Here is a 13,778-nt window from a genome sequence, read left to right on the forward strand (position 1 = left end):
CAGGCACATCTCAGAGTACGTTTCTCAAGTTATCCTGCGAACAACCTATTTGTTAATTCCACAAGCATTGACTATTTATGTATTAGATGCCACTACTCTTAAAATATGCATTTTTTCCCCCTTTTGTCTCCAGTGTTGCCAGTCTAAGCCTTTCTATGGTTGTTCTTGGACATTTTAAACTAGAAATTAGATAAACCAAGTACTATTAGAACTATCCCAGTGATGGCTGAGAGACCCACATTGTTACTCTCCAAAAGCATTCTAGACATAACTTCCTGTACTAAACCATTATTGCCTTTTTTTCTAAATAAGTTTGTGATTATTTAAATACTAAATTTGATCTATATTAGTCCATTTTTTATTACTGTAACAAAATACCTGAGACTGAGTAACTTTATAAAAAAAGAGGATTATTTTGGCTTACAGTTCTTATCCAAGGGTGAGGACCGATTCTGGTGATGGCTGACTTGCTGGAAGAGTCCCAAGGTGGTGCAGAACATCACATTGCAAAAGACAGGGAGTGTACATGTGTGTCTGTGCCTCCTCTGGTCTTTCCCTTTGTCTTCTTATAAAGCCACCAGGATTCAATCATTGGGGCTCCTCCTGGATGGCCTTATCTAATCCTAATCACCTCCCAAAGACCCACCTCTAAACATAGTGGAAATAAGTTCCCATCCTCTAATACCTCACAACAGGGATTAAATTTTAACACATGAGCCCTTGGAGGACATACTCAGAACATCCAAACCAGAGCAAGTCCCTCCAACTTGACAGCGTAGGTGCTCAGGGATATGATAAGATTTGGACTGTTCTGGGCAGCACCTCCACACCCAGGATCCCTGAGCACCACTCTGCAGTAATGTCCTTGGCATGCTTGGCATCCCCCTGCTCCTGGCTTATGAACAGCTGTCCTTGGAGGAGGAGGACAGGGCAGGCCTTGGTTAGCTGTGTTCTCCTGTTTCTCAGAGCCTTTCCCAACTCCTTCTGCTTCAGCACAGTGCCGCAGCCTCCGGGCCCACTGATGGAGCCGCTGACCAAGGGGTCCTGTGGGAGTCAGATGGCACAAACCCTTCTCTGGAAAGCAAAGTCGTCTCTCTCCTTTGGCATCCAGTCCCTTCAGACGTGGTCAACGAAAGACCCTGAGCTAGAGTCCCAGGTCAACCTGTAAGTAAGTAGAAGAATCAGGTCTCAGTTTGGGGTCACGGCTTGTTTTAACATGAAATCCCTTAGTGCACAGAAGGAATATACTTTTTCTGCAGAGAGTGGGGAGGGAAAGGGGTATGGGTATTAGCTGGGAGATTGCATTTCTATTTTTGATGATGTCTTATTTATCTATTTAACAATATTCATCGAGCACCTCTGGCAAGCCCCATATCAATAGTATATGGAAGAAAAAAATTCCAATATAATACTGATAAAAATAAAAGAATAACTATACATAATATGTCAAGTCCCTTAGGGTGGTACTTTTTTTCCCTGTATACTCCTGAACCACAGGCCTTTGTTAGAATATGTGATACTTGTTGGATGAAAGAATAAGTACATGGATATAGAAAATCCCATAAGGGAGTGGTGTTTAGATCTCCAGGGGAATCAAAGGCAACTAGCTAGCATATGTGATGGTTTCAAAGCAAAGAAAATGTTTCATCAATTCAATGCAACAAACATTTATCTATGCTTATTATGCCTGGTGCTTTTGTGAAACCAATTCCTGACTGGGGGCATGGATCAGAATCACCTGTGGAGGACTGGGGCTGTAGCTCAGTGGTAGAGCTCTTGCCTAGCACACGAGGCACTGGGTTTGATCCTTAGCACCATATAAAAATAAATAAATAAAGGCATTGTGTCCATCTGCACCTAAAAATATTTTTTTAAAAAAATCACCTTTGGAACCTAAGAAATAACTTTGGCCCGAGGCCCCACCCCCAGGGGTTCTGATTTAGTGGATCTGGAGTGAGTCAAAGAGGACCCATTCCCCAAGGAGCTTACAGCGGTTATCCAGGGAGATGGACCAGTAATGAAGTAACTCCCCACGGTGCTAGAAAAAAAGCACATGTAAAACACTAATGGAGGAAATAAGCTGCTGGGAAGGGATAGCAGCTGAGCTCAGGCTTATAGGACAAGCACAAGCCCCCGTCAGGCAGGAGATAGGGGAGAAGGCCACTGTGGACAGAGGAAACCCCAGTGAAACATCCATCCTTGAGTGTGCATTCCAGCCCTGTTGACAGATGTTATCGCAGTCATACTCAGCACATGGCAGTCACCTAGAGAGAAAAATGTACAGAAGCCTGCACTGTCCCTCCAAAATTTTAAAGTCTGGGATGGAATACAAGCGCCATTATTTATTTATTTATTTATTTTAAAGCTATATCCCCAGCCCCCCAGGTGATTCTTTCTGTGACAAATGTTGAGAAAGCCTGCATTAAAAATGTGACCTCATAATTAAATACAAATAAATAATGAATCCCCTATATACCTAGCAAAGCAATCTGAATTTCTACCTTAGACAATGGGAACCAGAGAGAGCTTTGATGATCTTTAGTGCAAAAGTCCTTTGAAATGGAAAAGGTTCACTTAGGGTGGGTCAATTCGCAATTCCAAATGGAAACTAGCAGGAGTCTGGAGTCCCCTCTGCTTTTCAGAGCTACTCCCATACCGCCCATAAATTACCTCTTAGGTGAACATGACAGCGGTCTCTGTGATTTGAAGCAGAACCCTTAAGATGTCAGTTAACGTTCAATTAACAAGCACAATGCACCTGTCGAAGGGCTGCAGCCAGAGGAGAAGAAATCCAGGGTTTCAGCTACCACCTGTGAGGCTGGCAAGAAGGGCTGACCTTCCTCCCTGCATTACTCATTAGAAGTGGGGAGTTTGTGCAGAGTGTTTGCAGGTAACCCAAGGCCTTCAGTGCTGGAGCTCTGTGGGATTTGGTTATCACTGTGGACCCAGCTGACTCGGCCTCCTTTGTAGACTACGAGCCCCATAGTGCACCATGCGGGTTACATGTGAGGGACAGGCAGAACTTCTGGAGAGACTATGAAACAGAGCCAAGGGACCAGTCCCTAGTGATTGGCGGCCACAGGGCTGACCAAGCTCCAGGGAGGTGGGGGATGGGGTGGGGGTGGGGGGTGAGTGCCTGTGTCCCTGGAGGAGTGGAGCAGAGTGATACTTTCCTGAGTTGTGTGCTTTTGCTCATTAGTCTCACACAGCTGGATGTGAGAATGGGTGGGTTGGGCGAGGCTCAAGAAACCCGTTCTCCCAGAGACCAGCTGTTGAGTTCTTTGGAAAACAGGCTAGAAAGATGTTTCTTTAAGAATCTCTCATTCATTAAGTCATCCGTTCAACAAATATTTTTCCATTGTAAGGCCCCCAAAAAGGAAACCCCAACTCTGTCCCATGGATGGACGGCAACCCCAATCAACTGCAGGAGGCGTCACTTGATGCAAACCGCAAGAGGTGTTTATTCCAGCGCGCTGGGACCCAACTCGAGGAGTCGAGTCCCTAGCAGAAAATCTTGTAGGTTTATAAAGGCAGAAACCACACATCGGGAGGGGTCGCACATGAAAGGGGGAAAAGGGGGAAAAAAAAAAAAAAAAGGAAAAATGGGGAACAAAGCCGCCAGGAAATTTCAAAGGGGGTCTGGGTTTGCTGACAACATGTTTCACAATGTTTTACAACAGGGTGTAGATTCTGGTCAATAGTTTCTGGTAATCCTACTGTTTGAGCACTACCTGGCTATCAGGCTCCATTTACTCTTTTACTCTCTGTTTGGGGCTGTTTCCTGGAACAGCTTTAAGGGCTTTGTTCCCATTACTGGGAGGGAAACCTTAGGGAGTTGAGATAAAACAGACAGCTTAAAAAAATGTCCATTCTTTCACCATCACCTGTGTACCAGGCATCCCAAATGTGTTTTCTCATTTAGTCTTCTCAAAGGAAAACAAAAACCGACCAGGCAGCTACTGTTATGCCCACTTTAAACTTGAGAAAGCTGAGGCCGAAAGATTACAAGAGTTGTCCAGGACACACAGCTTATGAGTGACAGCAGGGATTTGAACCTAGGTTTGTCTAGCTCCAGTGCCCATCTCTCAACCTCAGTACACTCAGGCATGCAATCAGGAGAAAAGTGTTTATGGAATGTCACTGGCCACAGGGCGTTTTGCTACTGTCAAGTGAAGAATCTTATAGTCCAGTGCTGGACGTAATGAAACTGACCAAGCCAGAGCTGGGCCTTGTGCCAGGCACTGGGGATGCAAAGGTTTTTTCCTTCCAGATCAAGTGGGACTTATCAAAGTGTTGTTAGCTGTGACAGTCCAAAAGATTTCTCAGAGGAAAGAGCACTTGAAATTGGGGAACTTTACCAGGTAGAGGTGTGGGGAGACCTCCAAGCAATCTGATTTGACTGGTACTTCTTCGGTAGTCATGGGCAGTGAACTTGGGTGGTTATAGAGAAGCCATGCCATTGGAGGGTTGGGAACCACTGGCCTTGACACTCTAGGCAGGGCATTGCACTATCAGATTTGCATATTGGGAAGATAACATGTCTGGGGTCAGCTAAATTGCATGCAGATGAGTCTGGTGGCAGCAGGGACCTATCAGAATAGGCGATAAGAGTTCTAGTAAGAGAAGTGATGGGATGGACTTGGGAACAGTTCAGAAGATTAGAGGGGACCTTGTAAACCTTGTGTTCACATAAAGTAACACTTCTGCTTTAAAGGAAATGAGGATATTGTTTATCTTGAGTGACCACAGACTTGGAACATGGATTCCAGTTTTCCAAGTTACCCTGGACAACATGTTCCATTATGGAAGAGGTTGCATGAACTTTTATAGTCAGAACAAACGAAAGTCATAAATCAATGTGTTTGCCACTTACACTGGTAGGAGCATCAGGTAAGTGAGCTACAGCAGGGAAGGCAGTCTCCTCTGTGGGTTTCAAATATTAGAGCTTACCCCCACACCCATCCCCCATTACTGGGGATTAAATCTAGGGGCACTTTACCACTGAGCTACATCCTCAGTCCTTATTATTTTTTATTTTGAGAAAAGGGTCTTGCTAAATTTCTTAAGGCCCCTTCAAATTTCTGGGTCTGTTTTCAAACTTGTAATCCTCCTGCCTCAGCCTCCTGAGTCATGGGATAGGCATGTGCCACCACACCCAGCTATCTTATAGCATTCTTAGCTTTAGGGTTAGAAGAGGCTAGAGGTCTGCTAAACTTAGCCATACATTCTGGAAGCTAATCTACTAGTTATGAGAATTTAGGTCAGATTACAAGAGTTAAATAAATGACCATTAAAGGGCCTAAATGTGCAAATGCTATCAGGTCAGACAGTTTCTCTTATTGCCCCAAACCCCACCTTGCAGCCTGCTTCTCTCTCTACCTGGGGACATCTCTGTCCCCTGCTGGAGCTTGTCAGTCATGAGACAGGAATTACCCGGGCCACCATCTGGGCAGCTGTCTGCCCCTCTACCGATCCAGCTCTCCCACAAGAGGGTTGTTCCAGGTCTGAACATGGAGGCTGCAGTAGGAAGTGCATTTGGCTGTAGGACTCGGCCTCTTTTGCCAAAGAAACACTGATGGTAAGGAAGTTCATATTTTTATTTCCATTTATTTGATTCCCGTCACTAATTCTCAACTGAATCCAGATGCAGAGGAGAGAGAGATTGACTTATTGGTAAGCTCCAAAAGCTTCCACAGTTGTGAGGCAGGTGAGGATTTGTGGGGTGGGTCTGCTTCTTTTTTTATTACCTTGTTCGTCCCCACTTAATGGAGTCCCTGGCATGTAAAAAGTGCGCACCAATTATTTGTTAAGTGTGAGTTAAGAGTGATAGAGCAGAGATGCCAGTGGAAGGCCAAAGCAGACACAGTAGGGATAGAAAGGATAAAAGAGGCAAGAAACTGAAAGATATTGCAGGATTCTATGAATATGCTCATGTACAGAAGCACATGCATAGGGTTATCTATCATAGCAACAGTATTAGTAATAGCAAAATATCAGATCCCATTTAACTAGGGAATTGGTTAAATACAACATGATATAACTATTCAGTGGAATACTGTGTAGCCCTGAGAAAGAACACAGGAGCTTTTTTGGTACTGATTTGAAAAAAATCACCAAGATATATCAAGTGGAAAAAAAGAACAAGAACAGGGAGTAGGATCATGCATGCAGTTAGCCCTCATTGTCCCCGGGGGGATTCATTCCACACCCCCTGCAGAAACCCAGACTTGTGGACTGTATGAGACATGGCATGGTTCACTACACTGTCCTCCCATATGCTTCACGTCTCCTTGATTTTTACTTATACTAACACAGTGTCAACACTGTGTAAAGGTTGTTTAGGGAGTAAAGATGAGAAGAGCCCATATGTGTTCAGTACAGATGCAATTTTTTCCAGGTATCTTTGATCTGTGGTTGGTTAAATCTGCAGATGTGGAAACTGTAGATACAGAGGGCTGACTGTAGTACCCTCCCATTTGTGTAAGCAAAGGGGAACAAGTGTTGTCCTTTCCTTGTATGTGCACACATCACCTCTGGGCAAGGAACAGTCCAAGATGCCTGTGGGGAGAGGAAACAGGGTGGGAGGAAGATATGAAGGGGCAGGTTTCTCTTTGCGGTCTTATGCGCTATGAGTTTTAAAGCAAGCGAGTGTGTTATTCCTTCAAAGAATGAAACACAGGCACACAGATACAGTCACACAATTTAAAAGGGACACGGTAGAGGGAGCCATAGCAGGGCCTGGCGACTGATCAGATGTTGATGTGAGAGAGAACAGGGAGATGACCCTGAACCCAAATGACTGGGAGGAGTCAGGAATGAATCTGGTCTGGGCCGTATTGTGTTTGGGCCTTCTGGGGTGTCTGGACTTTGTCCAGCAGCCGGAAGTCTGAGCTTGCAGGTGGGGAGAAGGATCTGAGCTGGGGGCCTCATTAGCATTGAGGTCATATAGAAAGCTCAGGAGCAATGAAGCCCCAGGGAGAGAGGTAACCTGAGTTGAAGGGAGAGGAAGGTGGATTGCCATCATTCAAGGTGTTAAAGATGCTGCTGATAGACTGAGACACAGGAACAGGACCCATTTGTTGTTGCTCCATGTGACCTAAAAACAGGAAGGAAAATGGCCTCACTCTCTGCAAGGACATACTGGCCCCTTTCTGGACTCACTGCTGAGCTCTGGGTCCCCTACAGGAATAACAAAGCAATCACTTTTCCCCAAGGAGGTTATGCCATTACTAAGAACTGTGTTCCTTTGACTATTCTAGTCTTCAGTTCTCTCAAATTTTATATTCCTCAGCGACCAGCAACCCATTTTTGGTGCTCACCTCAACTCAAAGTACAGTGCAGACACCAGAAGGACACACTATAAATAGTGATTGGGGGTATCATGCCTTCCGATCAGTGCTTTCAAGAGGCAAAAGGCCATAGTTTGGGCTGCCCTGCCCTAAATTCACCTTAGCCAGCACTCATTTTACAAATCCCATTTGGGCCTTAGAAACAGACTGGTTGTTCTTGTGTCATCTCCTGTGATGGTGAAAGTTCTGAGATGAGCGCTTTGCCTCCTGGGGCCCTGTGCACTTAGCCTGTCTGTCTCCCTTCTCTGCCACCCCAAGTACCCTCGCTTTCACAGTTTCATTTTCTAGGAGACTATTTCAGAGTCTGAGCAGCTTACAGAGTAAACAGTTTAGATCTTTCAGAAATGTAGTTTGACCTTGAAAGCACAAGTAAACTGCTTTTCTTCTACTCCGCGATCTGAATGTGCCTGGAAGAAAACAGCAGAGATAAGCTTGGAGTGGATCTAGCTTGGTCCACAAAATTAGAATATGACACAGAAGTCATTTAAAATGTAGCTCGGGGCCTTGCCCCTGTGCTGAGTTACCTCAAGGCAAAATTCATGTCAACTCCACAAGCATTTATTTTTATGTTCAAAACTACATTTTTCACATATTGGTATTGACTATGAAAGGATCAGAATAGGCCACCCAGAATATGCCTTGGCATGAAAATTATTTCAGGCTGAAGGCAGTTGAGAAAAAAAATGGTCCTGAGAGGCTCCCTTCCCTCCCCTGTGTACTTGGAAGCAGGGCGCGCATTTCTCTCACCTGCCCCATGAAAACAACTATTTTCACCAAAGCCAGAGAAGGCATCAGATGAACCCAGAGACATGCCCCATGAGTAGCCCTTGTCTGTCATTAGTTCCCCCATATTCACCTTCCCGGATGTTCTACCCTACAAGCCCCACAGCTTATCACCTTTCCTTAAGTGATGGATGAGCCCGAGTCTACTTGATTCTTTGGGTTTTCATTTCTTTTCTGTGGAGTATGCATGCACATAAAATAGGATTTGTCTCCCTTCTGTCCTGTTGATCTGTCTTCTGTCATTTTAATTTGTAGACTTCAGGTACAGAAAATAAGAGGGTTAAAGGAAAAGCTTTCCTCCCTGACAGCTATATTCCCAAAGTGAGAAAATTTTAGACTATCGCAAATTCTGGTTTTCCACGAAGAAAATTTTCTCGTCTGTGTCATTGATGCTCAGGTAAACAACTTCCTAAAAAGAGGTGCAGCCTCTACTTATTTAATATTATCAGTATTTGTTCAGTTAATTCATTGATCAAACCCTAATTTACATTCATTGGGGGCTGGAGGCATAGCTCAGTTGGTAGAGTGCCTGCCTCGCAAGCACAAGGCCCTGGGTTCAATCCCCAGCACCCCCCCAAAAAAAATTACTGGATTACTACATTCATTGGTACTAAGGCCCATGAAGGCTATTTTGTTTGCCAAAGATTAGGGAGTGAGTTATTGATAGGTTAGAATTATGTAAATTTCAGAAAACATTTATACATATATAATTTCTCTAAACATATAGGTATTAGTTTATCTAAGTTTTGGGTTAGAGTTCCATATTTCTTTGTATGAATTTTTAAGGTTTTCTTTTGTGGAACTATAATTTCCATGCAAAAATATTAGGATCTTAGGTATAACAGATGGATGAGTTTTGATAGTTATAGTCAATTTTATGTTATGTCACTTAATCTCACTTGTCTTACCTATTTATTGAAAAATATCAATCTCTAGACAAAGGAAATGCCATTTCATCATGAGCTGATAGCTAGTGAGCCATGTCACCCTCTGTGTAGCTCCCACAGCATATTCCTTGTTCATTCATATTGCTGGCATTGTATTAACCTCTGAAATGAAATTTTTGAGATTAACCTGAGGCAACATTTACAAAATTTCATGAGTGTAATGCAGCTCACTTCAGTCATCAGTGGGATCGTGATTCCAGGGATTGTCTGACCTTAGAGAAAAATAATGAAGTGGTCACTGTGTTGCTGCTCTGTCCCTACTGTAGACACTTACACAATAGAACTGGTCTTAACCTCTCAGGTCACTCCTAGTCTCCTACTGAAGAACACAATGGCTTGTATTTGAAGGACTTTCTTGTAGATGTGATCTTAATATATTTTACATGGCCCCAAGGGACTGGCTGACTTGCTTTCACTCATTCATTCGTTCTTTCACTCACCCATCAGTCAACATAACCCTACCAAGAGCTAACTCTGTGCCAGGTCTTATGTGAGGTGCTAAGGATTCAGGCAGGAAACCTACCATTGTGAGCTATTCTGGGGAGCCAGATGTTGATCACTACTCTCTTCATAATTCCTGGTCTGGGGGAAATCTGCCAGGAAGGAGAAGTTTGGAGAGGACACTCTGGGTCTAAGGCAAAAAGTAGTTCAGCAAATAGAAGGAAAAGGAAGAAAGGCAGCATAGCTGGAGGACTGGAAACAGGGAGTGGAGCCAGACTAGACAGGTGGCCGGGGGTGTGTGAATGATGGTGAGGAAGTTAAGGAAAAATGAAAGGGTGTAGATGGAGGACCAGCTGGTGGAAATTAAGCTGTGATGGATTTCAACTCAATATAGAAATACAAACTGTTTAGCAGGAAGAAGAGAGAACTTTGGGGCACAGAGTGTTTTGTATCACTAGTAAGGAGAGACTGGAGAGGATGCCCGAGCGCAGGTAATAGGTTGGACACCAGATGGTCCCAAGTCTCTGGACCTGGATGTCTCAGAAGTCTCTTCCCACCAGTGAAGGAGGCAGAGACGAGATGATTTCCTGGGATTTTGTAGGAAATGCCTTTCATTGGCATCTAGTAGGTGAGAAATGAATCTATTTGCGTTTCTCAGACTGGCTGTAAGGGAATCACTGATGAAATGTATTTTGGCTAAAAATACAGGTATATAGATCCCACTCTTGAAGATGCAGATAAAAAAGGTCTGCAGTGGGAACTGAGAATTTACATATTTAGATTAAAAAAAATTATAAAGCAAACTTTAAAACTTTTGCAGGAAATAAGAAAGACAATCTTATGACATCATGGTGGTAAAAGATTTTTTAAATTTAGACAAACAAAGACCATAAAGGAAAAGATTGAAAATATTACATTAGAATTTTAGAATTTCTACATGATCATATAGACAACAAAAGAAAAACCACTTACTGAAAGAGGCTGTTTGTAATTTCTTTGTTAAAAAAAAGGGTTGGTATTCAGAACATATAAATCCTAGAAATCAGTTAGGAAAAGACCAACAAAAAGGAGTGGGCATAGGATTTGGAATAGGCAGATCTTGGAACAAGAAGTGGTCAATAAGCAGAGGGAAAATGTCCCTTGGGCTATCAGGGAATGCAAATTAAAACCAGACCTCAGTGAGACACCATTGTATATCCTTCACAGTGGAAAACTCTAATGTCTGACAACACCCAGTGCTGGCCAGGACGTGGAGCAACTCTCTCCCAAACTGCTCTTGGGAGAGTGAATTGGAAAGGAAATGTTTCAGTCGGGAGAAAAAAGAATAATGCACACATGACCTTGCAGTCCTCTCCTATCTAGGGACAGGGATAGGGTAATCTAGGGATATGTCTGCACCTGTATTCCAAGGGGACATGTAAATTGATGTTTATTACAACATTGTTTAAAAATTGGAAACACTGGAAATGTCTGATAATAGTATGGATGACCACTGGGGTATCGATACAGCAGGACACTATAAGTGAATGAGCTAGAGCTACAGGTAACACTGTACAACTCTCAAAAGCACATTGTTCAACCAAAGAAAGTAGTTGCAGGAAGATATAGATGGTATGGAATTCCTTTGTATAAAAATTTTTTAAAATATGCTACATTTTATAATGTATTATTTATGAATAAGTACATGAGCAAAGCCAGGTGTGGTACATACCTGCAATCCCAGCTACTCAGGAGGTGGAAGCAGGAGGATCCCAAGTGTGAGACCAACCTGGGCATCTTAACAACACCCTGTCTCAAAATAAAAAGTATTTTGTGGATGTATCTCAGTAGTAGAGAACTCATAGGTTCAGTTCCCAGTACCACAAAAAATAGAGTAAAATAAAATAAAATTAGCAGGACGTAAAAGCCCAATTAGCAACTGTGTCAGGAGAGGGAGAGATGAAATGGGTTAGGGAGAGATACATCGGAATTCCAGTGTATCTGTACTGTTCATCACAGTACATCTTCATTCATCTTCATTCTTATTTATCTTGAAATATTGCACAGTAAAGCCAATTAGAGGGAAAAATCCAGATGATTCTGATATAGAGCAAGGTTTGAGAACCAAGGTCTAGAATACTGCATTTTATATTTTAGTGTCAGCTACATCCCCAGAGGGTCTGGTTAGAATGCTGGTTTTGTTTCAGTGGATCTGGAGTGGAACCTGAGATCCTGCATTTCTAACATTCAGATGCAAGGAGCATGCTGAGTAGCAAGGATCAAAATGACCTTGACTCTTTCTACAGTTCTGGCCCCCTCGGAACTGTACATAAGTACCCACTCTGGGTAGTGCGTCTCCCTTTAAGGTCTGGGTGCACACCCAGGCACGGCTATGACTCCTAGGAGGGAGACTTTAAGAACCTAAGGGAAACAGACCTTGGAGGGATTTCCCTACAGAAGTAGACCTTCTGGTTAAGGGAGGTGCACAGCAACACATGCTGTCTGCTGAATCTTTTTCCTTACTTTAAGTTTCTGTTTAACATTTTTTGGTCATGCATTCGTAGATCCCCAGGGAACTATGCTTCCCAAGGCAAATTATACTCTGAGCTTGAAAACCTAGCAATCTTAACCTTATTAAAAAAAAAAAAAAAAAAGCAGTGTCTCTGGAGAGACAGGAGGGAAGGAGCAGGTGTGTGGACGTTCCACTTTGCAGGAATCACTGCATAGGTAGCATCTCCCAGGTGTCCAGGTAGTAGGTCCCGAGCTGAGAAGAATGTGACAGCCACCTAGCTTTGCATATGCTGGAGTCTGTCTTACAGCTTACCAGCTTGCTATAGACAGGTGTGCTTCATGTGCTTAGTATTTTTGTTCCTGGGAAGTCCTGTGGGTTTTGGATTTATTTCTTCCACTACACCATAAACCCTATGAGAGCATAGACCATGCCTCTAGGTTTAATACCTGATACAGTAACTGGTACCTTGTAGATGCTGAGTAACTGTATCTGAATGAGTCAAAGAACTTCAGCTCAGATACAATTTTTTTAAATTAAACTTTATATATTATTGCTATTATTATTATTATTACACTAGGAATCAAACCCAGGGCCTTACACATGCTAGACTAGCACTGTGCCACTGAACCACATCCCTAACCCTTTTTTAAGTCTTTAAATTTTGAAACAGGGTCTTTCTACATTGCCCAGTCTGGTCTCAAATTGCAATTCTCCTGCCTTAGCTTCCTGAGTAGCTAGGATTATAGGTGTAGCTACCATGCCTGGCAACATTTTTCCCTCCCTCCCTCCCTCCCTCCCTCCCTCCCTTCCTTTGTGTGTGTTTGTGTGATACTGAGGACTGAACCCAGAGGTGCTTTACTACTGAGCTATATCACCAGCCCTTTTTATTTTTTAGTTTGAGAGAGGGTCTTACTAAGTTGCTGAGGCTGGTTTTGAACTTGCAATCCTCCTGTCTCAGTCTCCCAAGTTGCTGGGATTACAGGTGTACACCACTATGCTGAGCTGTACCTGGCTTTTGACTAAACTTTATAATTTGACATGAATTTATATGCAGTTGTAAGAAATAGCCCAGAGAGAGCCCATGTCCCCTTTATGGGAACATCTTGCATGCTACAATATCACAACCAGGAAATGGACATTGATAGAATCCAGTGATCTTGATGAGATCTCCCCAGTCCTCCAGGCAGCTTGATTACACGGATGCATTACTGAATCCACCACCACCACGGGTGAAAAACAGCATTTTGACCCCACAGGACCCCTCTGGGTGCCCTGTTGTACCCCTCAGCTTCCCTTCTCTCTATCATCTTGTCATTTCAAGAATGTTATATAAATGGAACCACATAGAATTTGACTTCTGGGATTGGCTTTTCCCACTCAGCATGGTTTCCTGGAGAACCATCCTGGCTGTTGTAACAGGTGTTTTTTCATTTTAATAGCTGAGTCGTATTCTGTGTCGTGGGTGTGCCACAGTCTGTTTAATTCTTTGCCCTTGGAAGACATCTGGGTTGTTTCCAGTTTGGGGCTGTTGTAAATAAAGCTTCTGTGAACATCTTTGCAAAGGTTTTTATGAACATAATGTTTTCATTTCTCTGAAATAAATACTCAGGAGTACAATTGCTAGGTCATATGGTGACTGCACGTTCCAGTTCATGGAAGCTGCCATTTTCTACTCCTGTCTGCAGTGCATGGGTGGTCTAGTTTCTCCACAACCTCTCCCAATATTTGGTATGGCTGCCACTTTTTATTTTACAGATACAACTTTGA

General features: G+C 43.2%; 1 protein-coding gene across 1 annotated transcript in view; it reads left to right on the forward strand.

Annotated features, from left to right (window-relative positions):
- GARNL3 (GTPase activating Rap/RanGAP domain like 3) overlaps positions 1-13,778 on the forward strand; it is a 151,960-nt gene that overhangs the window by 14,122 nt on the left and 124,060 nt on the right. Inside the window, 1 exon segment of the mRNA XM_079112895.1 lies at positions 994-1,164. Within this exon segment, the coding sequence (XP_078969021.1) occupies positions 994-1,164 (171 nt within the window).

The sequence above is a fragment of the Sciurus vulgaris genome, assembly GCF_902686455.1.
Source record: "Sciurus vulgaris genome assembly, chromosome: 15".
Lineage (NCBI taxonomy): Eukaryota > Metazoa > Chordata > Mammalia > Rodentia > Sciuridae > Sciurus > Sciurus vulgaris.